Source organism: Fusarium phalaenopsidis (genome assembly GCF_050370095.1).
Source record: "Fusarium phalaenopsidis strain FUZ10S chromosome Unknown contig_32284, whole genome shotgun sequence".
NCBI lineage: Eukaryota > Fungi > Ascomycota > Sordariomycetes > Hypocreales > Nectriaceae > Fusarium > Fusarium phalaenopsidis.
In genome coordinates, this window is record NW_028145414.1 from 1,305,936 (window position 1) to 1,324,321 (window position 18,386).

General features: G+C 48.0%; 4 protein-coding genes across 4 annotated transcripts; 2 read left to right on the forward strand and 2 right to left on the reverse strand.

Moving 5' to 3' along the window:
- Positions 1-2,385: 2,385 nt before the first annotated feature.
- LRP88_02272 (uncharacterized protein) lies at positions 2,386-3,834 on the reverse strand (the record flags this gene model as incomplete). The annotated part of the gene is made up of 1 exon (XM_083238939.1): positions 2,386-3,834. The coding sequence occupies one exon, from the start codon at positions 3,832-3,834 to the stop codon at positions 2,386-2,388; it is 1,449 nt and encodes a 482-aa protein (XP_083105534.1).
- Positions 3,835-5,865: 2,031 nt separating this feature from the next.
- On the reverse strand, positions 5,866-6,303 carry LRP88_02273 (uncharacterized protein; the record flags this gene model as incomplete). The annotated part of the gene is made up of 1 exon (XM_083238940.1): positions 5,866-6,303. One exon carries the CDS (start codon positions 6,301-6,303, stop codon positions 5,866-5,868), a length of 438 nt encoding a protein of 145 aa, XP_083105535.1.
- A 1,760-nt stretch (positions 6,304-8,063) lies between these two features.
- LRP88_02274 (uncharacterized protein) lies at positions 8,064-10,174 on the forward strand (the record flags this gene model as incomplete). Its single annotated transcript, XM_083238941.1, has 3 exons — positions 8,064-8,485; positions 8,542-9,348; positions 9,412-10,174. The coding sequence occupies 3 exons, from the start codon at positions 8,064-8,066 to the stop codon at positions 10,172-10,174; spliced, it is 1,992 nt and encodes a 663-aa protein (XP_083105536.1).
- A 5,611-nt stretch (positions 10,175-15,785) lies between these two features.
- Positions 15,786-17,873, forward strand: LRP88_02275 (uncharacterized protein; the record flags this gene model as incomplete). The annotated part of the gene is made up of 5 exons (XM_083238942.1): positions 15,786-16,653; positions 16,706-16,888; positions 17,327-17,476; positions 17,533-17,719; positions 17,771-17,873. 5 exons carry the CDS (start codon positions 15,786-15,788, stop codon positions 17,871-17,873), a joined length of 1,491 nt encoding a protein of 496 aa, XP_083105537.1.
- Between the last annotated feature and the right edge of the window lie 513 nt (positions 17,874-18,386).

Here is an 18,386-nt window from a genome sequence, read left to right on the forward strand (position 1 = left end):
CTTCTCCTAGCTATGTCAGTTAAACGCCTACGCCTACTCAAAGGTAATCTCGCCGTTAAAGAAGGTAGTCTCTAACTTAGTAAAGCATATCTGCGGATCGGCATTAATATAGGCGTAATCTAATATAGGGAACATCTTAAAGATAGCCCACGGTAGCACCGTATCGCCCACTGCATTTCCTATACCGATAAGAGAGCAGGTCTCGCAGTTTAACGGGTCGAGCACCTAGGTATATGTCTTCTTCCTTATGCGGACGATGAGGCACTATATCCGCTCACGTAAGTAGCTAACTCGGATCCTAGCCTAGTTGGCATTCTAGCATTTAGAGGCATAGATATTAAATCTCCTGATAGCCTTAGTAAGTCATTTAAACCATTCCTTTAAGTCGGTAATGCCGCCTACTTCCCAAGACTCACGAGACTTGTCGACGGCCTTTAGGAAGGTCTTCTAGAGCTCCGGATGATCCTCACGGAAGGTTGCGTACTATGACTTGCCCATAGGCTTCGCTTCTGGGTCCCTATGGCGGCGAAGGGTATTAGCGGCGTCCTTAATCTCAGCCTTGGAGGTAAGAAAGCCGGCTTTTTCCATCCAGGTGACGAAGGCAACGATGGCATCTTCTTCCTCGCTCGTTAGGAGGCGCGGGCGGCCCGGTGGCCTCACAGAATCAGGGTTCTCGAGCTTCTTAATAAGGCGATTAACTGCAGAAGAAGAAGAAGCCTTATGCTTAGCCGTAGCGGCCCTAACAGAGATTGGCTTAGTGACGCCGGCAGCAACGCGATATAGCCGGTTAGCGAATCTAGCACGTAATGCGATCACTTCCCTCGCAGCCTTAAGGTTATTTATGGCACTCATAATAAAGATAGACGCGAATACACTAGATTGCACTATCTTGTGTCACTCTTTTTGGTGTTTTCAGGTATAAAGTGCATATAAATTCAGACGCGTCACGGTGAGGGGCTATCCCGGGGTTTTCGGCCTGTCCCGCAGTTTTCGGGCCAACCTAGCTTGCTAGGTTGGCTCGCCTGGGGCGATAGCCCCACATGAGCCAACGGGTAGATAAGAAAATACCCGAGACTTAGCCGTTCGAGCAGAAAAGCAGCCTCTGGGACAGGACCAATAACTTGCTCCCCCCGGCTCTCGAACCCTCCATGCTCAACGTGCCGCGAGGAAGAAGCCGGTCATGCTTAGACTGTCTCGGCCAGGGCTGCGGTCAATTCAATTTTCAATCAGGATTTTCGTCAATTGAATTAAGGCCATTCCAAATTGAATTGAGAGGGTCAAAACTTGAATTGAATTGATAAATTGAATTAAATTGAATCACGTGTCTTCTCACGTGTCAGCCCTCCAGTGTTTTAAACACTCAATGGCTTCCAAAGTCTCGTCAACTAGGCTCAACCGTTGCGGCCCCATTGTAAGCTTGGCTTGGCTAAATACACGCTTACATTCTGCTGATATTGAAGGTATTGAGAGGATATCTATCGCCATTCGAGTTAGCATAGGGAAAGCTTGTTCTTGCCGTTGCCAAAAGGCGATTGGGTTATCAAGCTTTTCAGGGGCCTTGCCAAACCACGCCTTCAACTCCTATATAGCCGGCCCATCCCCTTCAGCGGGATTTTCATAGAAATCCGTGGGAAGGAGGTCTAGCAGGCGACCCTCCTGCTTCTTAGGCTCCTCAGGGGTCTTGGGGCATAAGACCGGTTCCGTGACAGCCCAACCGTCAAAGAAGAAGCGTTAGAAGCGTTCAAGGATGAGATTTGCCTTGAACGGCTCCACACGATTAACCCAACGGGCTGACAGGGACGGATGAAGGATAGCAGCAGCCCAATAAACGGGGGTTTGGCCTAGCAGCTCCTTATACCGCTCTAGCTGATTCAGGGCTAGCTGGCAGCAAAGGCATAGGTATTCCCTCGTATCATTGCGTGGCCTAGCTAATAAGGCAGCTTGACTGTGACTGTGTGATCGTTGTGACGAATACTCAACCTCATAGTCATCCAAATGGCCCGGCAGCTTGCTAACACGATGTGGTCGTCGAGGTTCATTAGCGGTAGGGGAGTCAGGGGAACGGCGATCGCGTTGATCTCTGAACCAGGAAGTCAGGCGAAGGAGGCTCTGCATTACCCACCCAATATCGCCCGGGCGGCGGGATTGGAACCGCATAGTCTCTTCTTGAAAGGGAATAAGAAGATCGTGGACCTCTGACAAGACCTCCCAGTCTTCCTCGGTCAGTCTCTTCTCTATTGGCAGCCTCCGGTCTTCTCTCTCCATCGAGTTAATCCCAATCCATGACTATAATGGCTCCTTAAGACGAAGGGCCCATTTAATCATATAGAAGGTTGAATTCCATCGTGTGTCATTATTATTGCAAAGCTGTATGCTATTATGGGCTTAGAATAAGGGGTTATCATCAGCTGAAGAGTCGGCGCCGGCGTTAGCAGCCGTGTGTTGAACCTGGAAGGAAAATGCTTCCCGGCGTTGAGGGGACCGGCGGATGAATGTTACCACGTCTGATAGCTTAGCCACAGGACCGTTCTTTAGCCAACTAGCTAAACGCTCCTTTTCCTTAGGACTGAGCCGTATGATATCCTCATCATTAGGTACGGTCAATCGAGACTGTTCTGAGGGTTCAAGGAAGGCTTTAGCGGCAAGGTTGATAATATGACCCCAACAGCGTAATCGGACCGTTGTGACATCTGTGAAGACCGGTGGACTCGGAAAAAGGTGAAGGTGGTCAGAGAAGAGATAATCGAGGCATGTATCGTTGACTATTGCGTTATCCAAAGTGAAGAATCCGGCTTTCTTGATATCAAAGGTATTGATGACCTCTATTACCAAAGGAGCGATGTTGGCACCTGAATGAGGGCCAATGATGCGCTTTAACGCAAGTAGCTTGTGCCTTTGGAAGCCGGCAGAGTCAATGAAGTGACTGACGATCCCTAGGAGGGCCTGCTGGCTAGGGGAGGTCCACGCATCGAAGCTAAGGTGGATAGCTGACTTAGCAGCCCGAAGCTGGCGTTGGATAAGCTTCTGGCTAGCCTTAAAGTCATCCATGATCCAAGCCTTCACAGTTGAATGGTGAGTCGGCAAGGCGGCATTGATGATGTGATTTGGAGTCCGTAGGAGGCGTTGGAAGGTGTCATGCCTGACGGCACTCAAAGGGATGTTCGACTCGACGACCCAGTGGATAAAAGCGGCCTTGAATTCATCAACAGCACCGAAGGCGGTGGTATCAGCAGCTGGAGACTTGGCATGAGCCTGAAGGGAGGCAAGGACCGCAGAAGCTGCTGATGATGACGAATCCGGGCTGCCCGCCTTTGTGACTGAATGTTGAATCCGAAGGTGAGATATCGCTGCTGATGTGGCCCGCTGAGCAAATAAGCAGCCTTGGGTCCTCCCACGCCTATCACAATGACCGCATAGCCAAAAGGCGTTTCCAAGCGTGTTGCCATTGACTTCAATAAGGCTGTGGCCGTGATCGCCAATGAAGGACCGTAGCTTATGCCGGCGTGGCAGCCAGGAATGTAAGAAGAATCTCTTTCCGGCAAATCGTATTCGAGGGAGGGTCTCAATTGTAAGGTGCCTTGTATCGCGGATACTGAATTCTTCGATCTGTGCGGCCACAGACTGCGGCTTCGATAATGATCGTAGGGGGCCAGGCGGGCCAGGGGTCGATGAGGAGGTTCTTGACGGCGTAGGAACGGTGGAGGGAGACTCAGAGAGGAATAGGTCGTCTCTCAATGGGGTAGGAATGGCGGCAGAAGGAGAATCGGGAAGGTAGAGGTCATCTTCATCATCATCAAGAGGGGTGCCAAGGACCGTTATTGAAGTCATCTTCATTGCCTTTCGTTCCTCGGCTTACTGCCACGGATTACGACGAGAGAGACGCAGGCCCCTCTCTGCAACGCGAACTTAGCGGCGATTAGATCGGCTAGAAGATGACAAAAATGACGGAAACGATGATAATGATGATAATGATGATAATGATGATAATGACGAGGCAAAGGGCAAAAGAACGGCTTCCGAAATAGCCATAAAAGTCGGGCTTTTGGATGGTTGAGGGAGGGAAGTTGTATGTGTGATGTGAGAAGGAAGGAGGCGCGGCGCGATGAGATCGCGAGGTCATGTGATTAAGCTATGCCTATTTGGGATGCTAACTTAGCAGAGTTAGGCAATTAGGGTAGCACTTTGAGAAAACCATCAGAAAATGCTATCTTTATATATTTCAGCAGCATCACCACCAAAATCCCTATCCGGATTGAATTAATTCAATTAATTGAGGGTCCTTGATTGGATTGAATTGAACTCCTCTTTTCCTGGATTGAATTGGGTTGAATTGAATTGAATTGCGAAAAATTGAATTGACCGCAGCGCTGGTCTCGGCCATACCAACCTGGGCAGTCAGCCGGATTATATCGCTCCAGCAGTCCGGCTTATTCTGCCACTATCCACTACCAGAAGACAGAGGAATCGCTTGCCTACTGTTTGATGAGGCTAGGCAGAGTAAGCCTACGATAGATACTCGAGAACAACTCCGGGAGGAGGAGCGCCTCCACGAAACCATGCCTCCAAAACGCAACACATCGCAGCCCTGGAGCTCAAATGAAGGGCGCAAGGTGCGTCACGCACCTACCGTCAGGTAGGGTGCTTCACATGCGACGTCTTTACAGGGGAGCGGAAAGCTGCATGATCCTAGTCCACTCTGCTGGCCAAGTGCAGCTCAAGGGGGGACCAAAACAGGTCCCTGGATACACAAAACTATAAACTAACAACACCAACATGGCATCTGCTAAAATTGGCGACAATAAGAGGAACTAGTTATTTATACACCGCCCCCAGGCCATATTACAGTCCTTGCCTCGTCGACCTTTCACAATGGCAAATGGTAAGCACACCCAAGGGGCTAAAAGAGACCGAAGCAATGAGAACTTCAAGAAGAAATGGAGCACTCTCAAGAAGAACGGCCTCAATATCCATCAGACTTACGATGCTGAGGTATATATATGCATACGTCGGAGAGGCGAGAAATATGAGTTCAAGTCTACTGAGAAGGCTTTGCCGCTGTCGGACGAGGAAAAGGTCAGAACGTGTCTAAGTGACAGGCGGATTACTACTAACAGAGCACGACAGAATGAAAGCTTCCCGCTGCCAGTGCTCGTGACCGCTGCAGATGTTGCAGATGCGAAGAGTTGCCTAAAAATTTCTACGTCGGGAAAGGAACGGGGGCGGAAAATTGATCGAGAGTTGCGTATAGGAAGCCTTATTGACACCTGTCATCTTGGTGTCTCCCTCGTAGTCTCGTGTCTGACCGGGACCTTGTGGCCGTTGGCGGCTGCGATTTGGTTGGTTCCTTTCCCTGGGGTAACGGCTGCGACGCTGCGACCTCTCTGAGACTGTCTCTCTTTCTGGGCCTAACCTCTCGAGCTTCCACGCCACTTCTTGAACTCGTTTGATCCACAGGTTGTAAGTCGTTGGGAGCTCGACGGTGACTAAGCTGCGATGCAGCCGCTCGTTTAAGAGTCCTTCTAAAAAGGTAATCTTCACCTTGTCTTCCCAGGTTGTTCCTCCTGCTTCTGCAATGTGTTGTTCGAACTTCGGTAGAAAGGTGGCGAAGGACTTATTGGCCTTCTGGCGGCGCTTTAGCAGCGAGCTCGTCGCGCGTGCCTGTATATTTCGGTCTTCGTTGGATCGGTCGAGATATTCTATAAAATCCTCGGGGTCGCGGCGACCCCCCGTGCCTCCCGCTCGATAGAACGCTGCGACTAGGCTTTGGGCTTTTTGTGATAAGCATGAGTTGATTAGGTAGAACCTCTCTTGGCTTGTTGGGTAGAACTCGGCATCTAGTAAGAGTTTATCGCGCATTTGCTGCGACTACGAAGGGTATTCGCGGCGATTTCCCGAAAACTTAGGAGGGTCTGGGAGGGGTTTGCGTCGGGGTATGGTTCTGGGCACCGCTGGCGGTTCAGGGGTGATTTCGTTCGTGATAGGCTCCTCGGGAGGGTCGTAAGGAGGGAGCTGCGTGTTCGCTTCGTTCTCGATGAAGGGGGGCTGGTGATTGGTAGGTGGGTGGGGCTGTTGAAACGCCTGGAACTGTGTGGACAGGTGCATGACCTGCTCTTGGAGTGGCCCAAGAGTATTGGCCAGCTGTTCGCCATTGGCTGCCCGCGAGCGCTCTGCTTCCTCGATGCGTAGTGATAGGTTATCGAGTTGACTCTGCAGGGGTGCCATGAACTGGCTCAGTCGATCCCCGATCAGGTTCATAAGGGCTATGTCCCTCACGGACATGCCCCCGGGGTTACCTTCTTCCATTGCGTAGATTCGCAATGAGCCCTCTGCTACCGAGTAGCGAGCTATGGTTGAGTCTTAGATAATGCTAGGGTCGGACCGGAGCTTATGCAGCTAAGGTGAACTGGTTGATTGAATATCTAAGACTAAGGAAGGGAGAGAAAAGGAAAAGAACTAGCTGTGACTTCGCTGCGGGTTTTGTGCAGGGCTCGCAGCGGGGCTACGGAGAAGGATTTCTCCGGTCTTGGTTTTTCCAGGGGGAAACAACCTTCCTCACGGGTTCGCCCGTAACACTTCGGCCATCAGCATCATCATCACTGTCGTCATGGTCAACGAGAAAGGAGCAGCTTTTGGGCTCTTTCTCTGACCAAATTTTCATTGTTATCAATTGATCAATTGCCCTTACTATTTTATATTGTGTTTACCTCACCAAGAAGCGTGTGAGATCCCTATTTTGAAAATCCCCCCGAAGAAAGTCACGAAGCGTTCAACCTCGCTGTGGTTGGTGTGTTCTGTTTCTCTAACAAAATAATATAGTTAGTAAAAGGTAGCTTAAAAGGCTTAAAGTAAACTTATAAAAGAGAAGCCTAAGGTAATATAAAAAGTTATATATTAAAATATATAATAAAATTAAAGAAGAAAAAGAAAAAGAAAGAAAGTCTAAGGCGAAAAGGCATTTTATCTATAAGCATTAAATATAAATTATAAATAATAAACGAGTAAATTAATTATTTTTTATAATTTATAATTAACTAAAAAGGAAAAAGGGCTTTATTTATCTAAATAAATACTTTCCCTTTTACTTTATAACTTTAAAGCTATTTATAACTAACTAAAGAGGAAAAAGACCTTTATTTAGCTAAATAAATATTTCCTTTTTCGGCTATAATATTAAATAATATAATAATATATATTAGGCAAAAATGCCTTATAAATAAGGAAAATAACTTCAAAGATATAGAACGTATTTATATATAATAAGCGATATTATTTAGAGTATTAAGACTTTTTACTCTAGGGGGGTATATTAAACTAGAGTAATTATATATACGAGTATACCTAGAGCATTTTATAATGCGTTTTGCTTAAATATATCTTAGAACTAGATAGAGTAAATTCACGTGATATAAGTAAATCTTAAATAGGAATAGCGCAAGGCATTAGCCCAAAAGAGGGGCAAGATACAATCAGACAGAGTAAATTAAGCACAATTCACTCAGTCACGGTTTAACATGCATGATAGGTTCGGTTCAACACAATCCTACCGCCGGTTAATGCAAGCCACAGGGGTTATGCTTACTTTGGGGCGGTTACACTTTGTTTCAACCCCCTTGATATGATTGTCTCAGCCCCAGCTCAGCCCCGGCTAGCTCCTCCTTACCCCGTTATTATCCCTCTCATCATAACCCATTATCGGAGACTTCCAAAAGGGGATACCATTCACCCTTATCTCCGTTTTATGCCCATGATAGTCTCAGAGAGTTCTTCCATGTCGGGCGATGGACACATACCGTGGCATGTGAGCTAAATAAAGCAGCCCTATTGCGAGCCTGAACAAGATGTCAGATTCCCACCAGGCGGCGTGCCCTGCATGTTGCCAACAGCGCATCCGGGGCACCTGACCTTGGCATGACCATTAAATACCCATGCACAGGTTGCTCTCCCATTAGCTCCATCATCCATGTGTATAACCTGTCTTCACCATGGCGATGGAGCTGAGTGAATGGTCCCAGCGTCGATCAAGCCGGGTATCGCTTCATTCCAATAGCACACGCGAAGAGCCCATGTCTCTCTTTTCCAAGCTCAAATCCAACTTAGGCTGGAGGTTCAGTCTCTTTGCCGGGGCCGCCAGCTGCACCGCCGTCTTCATTGTCAACCTCGTCGCCACTATTTTGGCTGTAACGCGAAGCAACAAGAATCAGCTCGGCCAGCCGGTGTTTCAGGAGGGCAAGTGTTCGGACATGCGCTTTCTGAATGCCGGTCTTCACCTTGTAATCAACGCCCTCAGCTCCATCCTCCTGGCCGCCAGCAACTATGGCATGCAATGCATCTCTGCTCCTACCCGTGCCGACGTCGACAAGGCGCACTTGAGGGGGAAATGGCTGGACATCGGTGTACCGAGCATGCACAACCTAAGGCGTCTTCCTACAAACAGAGTCATTCTCTGGGGTCTCCTTATGCTTTCATCGCTTCCTTTGCATCTTCTGTAAGTTTCTTTTTATCCCCTTGCTATTCAGTCCGATAACCAACGAGACTTGCTAGTTATAACTCAGTCTTGTTTTCGTCCTTGGTAACAGTCCCCTACCGCGTCTGGAGCATAGAGACGGCACACCACAATTTGAGTCAGTCCGAGCTCTTTTCACGTCCTCAGAACCTCAGTAAACTCTACTACGACTTCTACCCTGAAGTCCACACCGAGCTCCTAGAGGAATGGAGGAATTTGACAGACCTGGGTACTTCTAATGGTCTCAAGAGGCTCAGCAACTTGGAGTGCATTCGTCAATATGCTACGGCGTTCCAGACTTCCCACCAGGATGTGATACTCGTCACTGGAACCAAAGAGCTTAAATCGAAGGACTTAGTTATGGAGCATTGGTCTGCTTCCGTCGACGTTTACTTCCCTGAAGAAAGCTATAGCTGGGTGTGTCCCAGCACCTATGCCTACCCCTGTCGTGATCGGCTGCCGGCCTTGGAGAAAGCGGCAGAAAACTGGGCGCCTTACTTTGACAAGGTCGAATATTGCTACAGCCGGCCGGCTGAAGAAGCATGCCAGCTTACCTTCAGCCCTACCTTTATCGCCTATGTACTGGTGTCAAATGCTCTCAAGGCTGCAATACTCCTGTACATAGCTTTGAAGCCGCCAGCGGAATCCTTGCTGGTTCTTGGGGATGCGGTGGAATCCTTCCTGACTGCTCCAGACGCTGTTTCGGCCGGTGGCTGTCTGGCAGCTGTGAGCGACATCAAGAAGAAGGACAACAATGAATGGACCAGGCCTCGCACCTGGGCCCCAGTAAAGAGACGGTGGGCATCAGCCATCAGTCGACGTCGGTGGACGGTTAGCATCCTTGTGTAGGTTTTCCCACTCACCGTGGTAGAGAAATCGGATCAAGATTAATAATGCGGGTTATCTAGGTATTCGGTTTCTCTTTCAGTGGTGCTCTTCTTTCTAATCTTTGGTATCATCCGACTTCGTGGTTCGAGGGATTTGGGATCACTCTGGAGACTCGGTTTCGGAGCCGTCACAGGAGAGGCCCTCATCTCTACAAAGGGCAACAGCATTGTAAACAGCTTCACCATGACCCAGGCCGTCCTGCTTGCCAACCTGCCTCAATTCATCTTCTCGGGCCTATACTTTCAGTACAATGGCCTCCTCACCGGAATGCTAGCTGCCAATGAGTGGAGCGACTTTGGGCGAAAGAAGAAGGGATTGCGAGTGTCATCAGACCCAAGGGGAGAGCAGAGGTCTCGCTACTTTTTGCAGTTGCCCTATCGTTGGAGCATCCCCTTGATTCTCATGTCCATGCTCATACATTGGATGATTTCTCAGAGCATATTCATTGTTGCCATCGACTTGGTCGACGAGTTTGCAACTACTTGTGGTTATTCTCCCGCCGCCATCGTGGCGGTAGTGATAACAGCAGTCGTCATGGCCCTAGCTGTTGTCATAACAGGCTACCGCAGGCTACCCACCGCCATGCCTGTCGTTGGGAGCTGCAGCCTGGGCATAGCAGCAGCTTGCCATGGCCTTGGTGATGCTGACAGGTCGGATGAAGCTCTCGTCCCATTGATATGGGGCGCCATGACTCATCCTGATGAGGTTTCAGGAAATACAGGACACTGCGGGTTTTCCAGCAATGATGTTGACCAGCCTTATGAGGGCGGTTTGTACTCATAGAGTACGACGTCCATTCTATCAGCCAACAAAACTCTGCACAGGTACTGGGCCTTTCCCCATTTATGCTTGGCATACTGCTGTCGGGGCCGAACAGAGGAGGACATGGAGACGGCTTTTTTCGATGAGAACCCTACTGTACCAATTACCACTGGTAATGGCCCCAATACCACTTTTTGCGGCCCGTGCACCTTCCCCTTTCGTTTTTTTTTTTTTGGCTTTGGGTCGGAATACAAGAATATTTGGTCCGTGCGTCCTCTCCAACTTCCCAGGACCCCGGCGCTGATTCCCTATCATCTATTAAAACCGTCGGTTGAGCTACCGACAGTTTTTTTATATGGGAGATTTTTTTTACGCTAGCAGACCATGGGGCAGCCGACAGTTTTTTTCTCGACCAGCCGACGGTTTCTAAAAAAGAGGGTTCTAAGATAGCTACCCGTTGGCTCATGTGGGGCTATCGCCCCAGGCGAGCCAACCTAGCAAGCTAGGTTGGCCACAAAATTGTGAGACAGCCACAAAATTGTGAGACAGGCCCCGCACTTGATGATGTCCTCATTTTCATGTAATCACCACCTATTTTGGCCATATTTCACGACACCAAGTGGTAAAAACTGCCTCTCTTTTGTCTATCTTCATTATGCCGAGTGAAGCGAATCTCAGGGCCGCCCGGGAAGTCGTGGCATCACGTGCCCGGTATGCCCGGGGCCTCCACCGAACCTCTTCCTCCGGCATGACTCAACCTCTCTCACTTCGTGCCGCCAACCCACGCCACCCCGGGTCCTCTGTTGCCTCTATTCAGAGGATCGTGACGAGGCTAGAGACCGGATTTACGCCTCAGCAAGTCGGCAGACTGCGGGTCCTCACAGACGAAGAAGAAGAAGCTATCGTTGTCACGACCTGACAAAGCACTTGTCACGTGAGCAGAAAAGATACCCACTAAATCCTCCAATTAGGAAATGATCACTCACGATACTATGAACGATCACCGTGATCACTTCATGATCACAAGTGATCACTACCATGATCACTATGACTATACTACCGGACACAGTGATCACCTAAGATATCCCGAAGTATATAGCATACGCTCATTAGCACTTTCTTATATACTAGCTACCTCAGCTATTAATATAACTTAGTTATACTTAATACCCTTAAGTATATTACTAGACGTGACTTATATACCTACTCCTAGAGTATGCGACCTGATTTACTGCTAATATAAACTAGTACGACTGGTTTATCCCCTTAGGACCTATATAATTATTATATATTAATAGCTCTTATTTAGTGGATTACTAGCGTCACCCTGGGCAATACTATACTATCGCAAATATGTCTAATAATAATACTCCTAGCACCCTAGGCAATAACCAAAGCTAGCCGCCTACGTATAATATACCCCCTAGCACCGCGGAGATAGTTATTAAAATCTATTAGCTCTATGCTATGATTAACTAGCTTAGGGGATAGATATAATAGTAATAGGCCGCACTACTACTACTGCCACCACTGGTGGTTAATAGTATTCTTATTATTATAGATAAACTTATAAAATTTTCTTATTTTATACCCTATGAAGAATTAATAATAGCTAAAGAATTTACTTATCTCTTCTACTTTTATATTACTAAAATATATAATATACCACTCGAGATTATTACTAATTAAGGATTACTATTTATATCTAAGTTTTAGCAAAGCCTCATAGGATACTTAGGAATTAATTACAAACTCTTTATAATATACCACAAAGAAACTAATAGATAAACTAAACGCATAAATTAAATACTGGAATAATATCTCTATTGCTATATTAACTATAAATAAAATAACTAGGTTAAAAAGCTACTAGCTGCATAGCTAGCTTATAATATAGCTATAAATAAAAGCATAAAGATTATACTAGCCTATGCTAACTTTAGATTTACCCTATCATCTATTAAAAACGTCGGTTGAGCTACCGACGTTTTTTTTATATAGGGGAAATTTTTTACGCTAGCAGACCATGGGGCAGCCGACGTTTTCTAGAAAAGAGGGTTCCTATCATCTATTAAAACCGTCGGTTGAGCTACCGACAGTTTTTTTATATGGGAGATTTTTTTTACGCTAGCAGACCATGGGGCAGCCGACAGTTTTTTTCTCGACCAGCCGACGGTTTCTAAAAAAGAGGGTTCTAAGATAGCTACCCGTTGGCTCATGTGGGGCTATCGCCCCAGGCGAGCCAACCTAGCAAGCTAGGTTGGCCACAAAATTGTTAGGGTTAGGGTTAGGGTTATGGTTGGGGTTAGTATTGACTATCTAAGCTATTTTGCCCGGAGGGTTTCTTCTAGCTAAAGATATAGCTTATAGACTAAAGAGAGGAGATTTTTCTGAGATATAAAGAGATAAGAAAAAGGAAAAATAAGAGTATAAAAGAGATATAAGAGGTACAGCTAAGAAAGAGAGAGATAGCTAAGAAAGAGAGATATAGTTTAAGAAAGGGAGATAGCTAAGAAAGAGAGAAATAGCTAAGAAAGAGAGATATAGCTAATATGAAAAGGCAAAGAGATAAAATATAAGAAATAAGAGATAAAGAATAAGAGGTAAGAGATAAGAAATAAGAGATAAAGAATAAGAGATAAGAGGTGAAGAGTAAAGAGGAGCTTTAAGGAGCCCTAGAAGTGTTCCAGATTGACCTAGCTAAGTTGCTAGAGGGATCTCGGGCTATGGAAGCCGCTGAGGTTGCCCTAGTCCAATGCCTGACCCAATGCCTGACCCTAACCCTGACCCAATATGTGACCCTAACTATGACCCTAACCCCTATAGAAAGCTCTAGAATCTCTATAGAAGCCCGAAGGGCTTCTATCTATAGCTGACCCAATGCCTGACCCAATGCCTGACCCAATGCCTGACCCTAAGCCTGACCCAATGTGTGACCCTAACCCCTATAGAAAGCTCTAGAATCTCTATAGAAGCCCGAAGGGCTTCTATCTATAGCTGACCCAATGCCTGACCCAATGCCTGACCCTAACCCTGACCCAATATGTGACCCTAACTATGACCCTAACCCCTATAGAAAGCTCTAGAATCTCTATAGAAGCCCGAAGGGCTTCTATCTATAGCTGACCCAATGCCTGACCCAATGCCTGACCCTAACCCTGACCCAATATGTGACCCTAACTATGACCCTAACCCCTATCATCTATTAAAAACGTCGGCTGAGCTACCGACGTTTTTTTTGTATGGGGGAAATTTTTTACGCTAGCAGACCATGGGGCAGCCGACGTTTTTTTTCTCGACCAGCCGACGTTTTCTAAAAAAGAGGGTTCCTATAGGGTTAAGGCTCTATAAAAGAGATATATATAACTTTAAGCTATAAGGATTTTAGAAATAAAGTCCTTTTTCTTATATCTTATTTCTTAATTTTTTTAGAATTATTTAAAGATAAAAAAGAGGAATTTTGATGGGGTAGTTAGTGCAATTAGCGCTACGCTAAAAATCACCAACCACCGCCACAACTTAGCTATCTAGCCACACTAACCACCTCGCCAGCCACAATTAAGGCAATTCCTTAGCCAATAAGCTTTAACCTCTATATTTTTTCTTTTTTTTACTCTTTTATATAGACTTAAATTCTTCTTAATTATTTACTTTTAATTTCTATCTTTATTTCTATCTTTATTATCTAAAAGCCTTATCTATCTATATCTTAATTATCTATAAGTCTTATAATTATGGATTATTTTAGTTATATCCCTGCTTTTTCCCTTCTAATTTGCAAGACTTGCAAAACCGCAGTTCTTTTTCAACCAAATTCAACAACACCTCCGCCAACAGCCTCATCAGCTTTCCCTCCAAGAGATCAAGCCTACCCTAGAGCAAGCTACTAAGCTTGATCTTCTTCAGGGCCAGAAGGACCTTATAAGGCTACCTAAGCCTATTCCTCCAGGCCCTCCTATCTCACAACTTGGAGAGCCTATGCAACAGGGCTTCCGCTGTACCTTTGAGCCTAGCTGCTTCTATATTGGCTCCCAGCTACGCCGAATTAGAGAGCACTTACGGGCCTTTCACAAGGTCAAACAGAAGGGTCAAAAGGGCCGGCCTTCTAAGGCAGCAGCCTCGCAGCCTTCTATAGCTACTGAAAGCTATTGGCGAGCCGGCATAGCCTATCAGCAACTCTTCAAGCAAGGGCCTCGCAGTGAATACTTTGAGGTCTTGCTAGAAAGTGACAGCTCTAAAGCTCTCTCTCTTCTAGAAGCCAAGGCTGCCTTTGAGGCCCAAGCCCTAGCTATCAGAAGCAAGGAGGCCGAGGCTATAGAGCAGCTAAATGACTTTACTGCTCCTAACCCTTGGCTTCGAAGGCTAGGATCAGCAAGGCACTTAGCTGACTTTAGTGGGGAAAAGGATTTCCTAAGAGAGCTGCTTTCTCTTGACCTTACCCTAACTAAAGAATCTCTAAAAGAGACCTCTGAGCTAGATTGCTTTTTTCTCTTGCAGGCTTTTGAGGAGCTTATTCAAGAAGCTATAGGCCTTATAGCTTCTAATGAGATTCCTCTGAATGCTCTCTTTGAGGTTAACCGGCAAGATGCCTCGCAGCCAGCAAAGAAGCCCTTTAGCTATAGGTATAAGAAGGCTACGCAAGACCGCTATGCCATAGTAGCAAAGCAGCTTCTAGTCTATACCTTCCGCTGCCTTAACCTTGAGCCCGCAGAGAGGCCACCTTTCAAAGCAAGCCAGCAGCAGCTAGCTAGCTATAAGGCTCTATCTGATAACCTTGATGACCTAGAAGAGGCCTGGCTCTCAGCTAAAGGCAACTTCTCTAGCCATAAGGTTATAGGGCTTTATAAGGGGGTAAAAGAAAGGACCTTGGCGCTTTTCATCTCGATCCTAGATCATCAGACTAAGGATAGTGAATTTAATAGCGTCATGGTCTCCTTTCTTACTGTGCTTAGTATATCCCCTGATGGCTCTTGGCTAGGCTTTGAGACCTTTACCCTTTTCTCTCTGCCTTAGTATCTATTTCTAGGCTACTTATCCTGCGGGAAGTAGCTAGAAAAAGAGACAAGGCTATCCAGCAGCATGCCGAGCTTGGAAGCTCTCTTCTAGAAGCTCGAGAGGCGAGCCCTGGTTATTTTGAGCTGGTGCAACAGCTCGTAACTAGGTGCATGCTAAATAGCCCGGCTGGGGCTGATACGACCCCTATGCAGTTTATCCTTCGGCTGCGTAGCTATGGAATAGCTGCCAAGGCCAACACGGCCCAGCCCGGCTATATCAGCTGGGAAGGGGAGACTATCCTCTATAGAGGCAACCGGCTTAGCCTTCCTAGCCTGCAGCATATACTGCAAGCGGCCTTAGATGAAGCCCGGCTTCTTCTCTTCCAGGGGCTTCTTATGCAAGAGAGCTATACCTTGGAGGATAGCCAGCCAGCCCTAGTGCCTTCTATCCCTTGGGATTCTATCCAGGATAACCCTACTGATAATTCAGTGGGTTATTCCTTTTAGATAGCCTCTATGAGGTAGCTAGGGGAGGCACTAAGAGCTGGCTTTTTTCCTTTCTCTGGGAAGACCCTATTCTCAAGGCCCGCTGGTTTGGAAGCTCTAGTAGCTCTTCTATAACCCCAGAAGCTAGGGCTATGTCTTCTTATAGCCAAAGCATCGAGAAGCTGCTTGAGCTGCTAGCCTTCTTGATCCACTTGAGCAGCGGTCTTCCGGCTAGGTCAAATGAGCTCTTGACTCTTCGGCACCGCAATACCGCCGCAGGGGGCATCCGCAATATCTTCCTAGACCAAGGGCTAGTTATGCTAGTTACTGGTATTCACAAGGGCTTTTCTAGGTCAGAGAGACTCAAGGTTATTCACCGCTTTCTTCCTCAGGAGGTTAGCACCCTTTTAGTCTATTATCTCTGGCTTATCTTGCCCTTCTGGGAAGCTATGCAGGCCAACTTTGACCCCAGCTCTCAGGGCTCCTTTTCCCCCTTTCTCTGGAAGACCTCTGGCCTAGATGGCGATGAGGGTTCTAGCAAGAAGGTAGAGGCCCTAGGGGATAACCCCCAGCTGCAGCAGCTGCAGGCCGAGCTAGGCTTCTATAGCCCTAGAGACTCTCCCTTTGGGGCCCTGAGAGGCAGCCAGGCTGATAACCCTAGGCTGCATATAGGGCTTGCAGCAGGCTCTTGGAATTCGGCTAGGCTTAGCCGGGTCCTTAAGCGCTGGGGCAAGCTAGCCGGCATTGAGTCTCTTACTATCAGTAGCTGGCGGCATATAGCTATCGCCCTAGGCCGCCGCTATATCCGCGATGCAGCTATTACTAGCCAGGGGCTATATAGCGAAGTCGACCACGGAGATAGCGAAAGCAGCTCTGATGAAGAGGGCCCTGGAGAAAGAGATACTATTCTCCATAGGCAGACCGGCCATGGCAGCATGACTTCCAACCTCGTCTACGGCCGGCAGCTTACAGAAGCCCACTTTGAGACCTATCAGCGCAGGCAAAGCTTCCGGCTTCTTAGTGAAGAGTGGCACTTCTTGCTTGGTTTCCCCTCTGCCCCTGGCTTCTCAAGGGCAACTATCCTCGGGCTCAAAGAGAGGCCTAGCTGCCGTTGACCTTGAGCATTTCCAGCAGCTTCAAGCAGCCCGCTGGAAGCAGCTGCGCAAGGTTGACCTTGACCTTGAGCTGCAGAGGCTACTCGGCTCCAACGCCACCTTCCGGCAGGGCCAGAAGCCGATTCTAGAGGCCATTATGGGTAATAGGAATCCAATCCTAGCCATCATGCCCACTAGCGGCGGCAAGAGCCTTCTATTTCAGTTGCCGGCTGCTAGCTGCCCAGATGGCATAACTATAGTAGTTGTGCCGCTGGTCTCGCTGCTAGGCAACCTCCTAGACCGCTGCCAAGCTATGGATATCCCCGCTGCTCAGTGGCAGGCTGATAGGGCACCGAGGGGGCTTCCATTATCTTTGTGACGCCCGAGTCAGCTATGACAAAGCGGTTCCAGGCCTATCTAGATGGCCTTCAAGCCCTAGCCCGCCTTGACCGCATAGTTATAGATGAGTGTCACACGATTCTAGAAGGCAGCCCCCGGTTCAGGCCTGTTAAGGCAGCTAGGCCTATTGGCCTTGCGAGGCGTGCAGATAGTATACCTGACTGCAACGTTGCCTATAGCTGAAGAGCGTGAATTCCTAGGTCTGGTTTATACCAAGGCCAAGGATGCCACTATCTTCCGGGCTCCCACAACCCGGCCTAATATCAGCTATAAGGTAGTTGAGTTCCCTCTGCTTCCCAAAGCGGGCTATCTGCAGTCTGCTGAGAATGCCCTGAGGCAGCTGCTTGATAGTAAGCTTGCCTTTACCCTCGCCCAGCCAAAGCTATAGTCTATTGCAAGACTATAGCTATAACCGAAGCCCTAGCCCAGGCCCTGGGGTGTGATGCCTACTATAACGAGGTTGATACTCGCGATGGCAAGGCAGAACGCCTGCAGGCCTGGATGGAAGGCTCCCGGGAGACCCTCTATGGCAACGGCAGGGTTATAGTTGCAACCAATGCTCTTGGCCTCGGTATTGATATCCCTAATATCAGGTTATTATACACCTTGAGATGCCAAAGAGGCTTGCAGACTATGGGCAGCAGAGCGGCCGTGCCGGTCGAGATGGGCTTCCTAGCGAGGCTATCACCCTCAGGCCCTTGCAAAGCTCGACCCAAGAAGCCCAATCTTCTAGGCTCCTCAGCATAGGCAGCAGAGAATTCCTCTCTACTAGCCAATGCCGCAGGATAGCCTTAGATAGGGCTCTAGATGGCCGAGCTAGCCGGCAAGCGTGCGAGGCAGGGGAGGAAAAGTGTGACTTTTGCCTGGAGAACCTACTCTAACCGCAGAAGAAGGCTATGCCTTGGAGAGCCCTGAAGAGAGGGATCTTAGGCTTAGAGCTATGCAGGTACAGCAGATGCGTACTACAGCAGCTACCCGGGCCGAGAGGGAAAGGGCAGACTTTGAGACCTTTCAGAGGCTGCTTTCTCAGCAGCTTCTTCAGGGCTGCCTTTTCTGCAAGCTTGATGGGCTAGATAGGCGAGACCATCTGCCATTAAGCTGCACCCGGGCCACTTCTTTCTAGCCGCAAGGATATACGCCTTGGCTTTGAGCTAACTAGGTCTATTACCCGCTACCCAAGGCAGCGGGATAGACTAGGAAGCTTTGGAGCCTGTGCCTATTGCCTTGTGCCCCAGGAGCTTTGCAGCCGCTGGGAGGAAG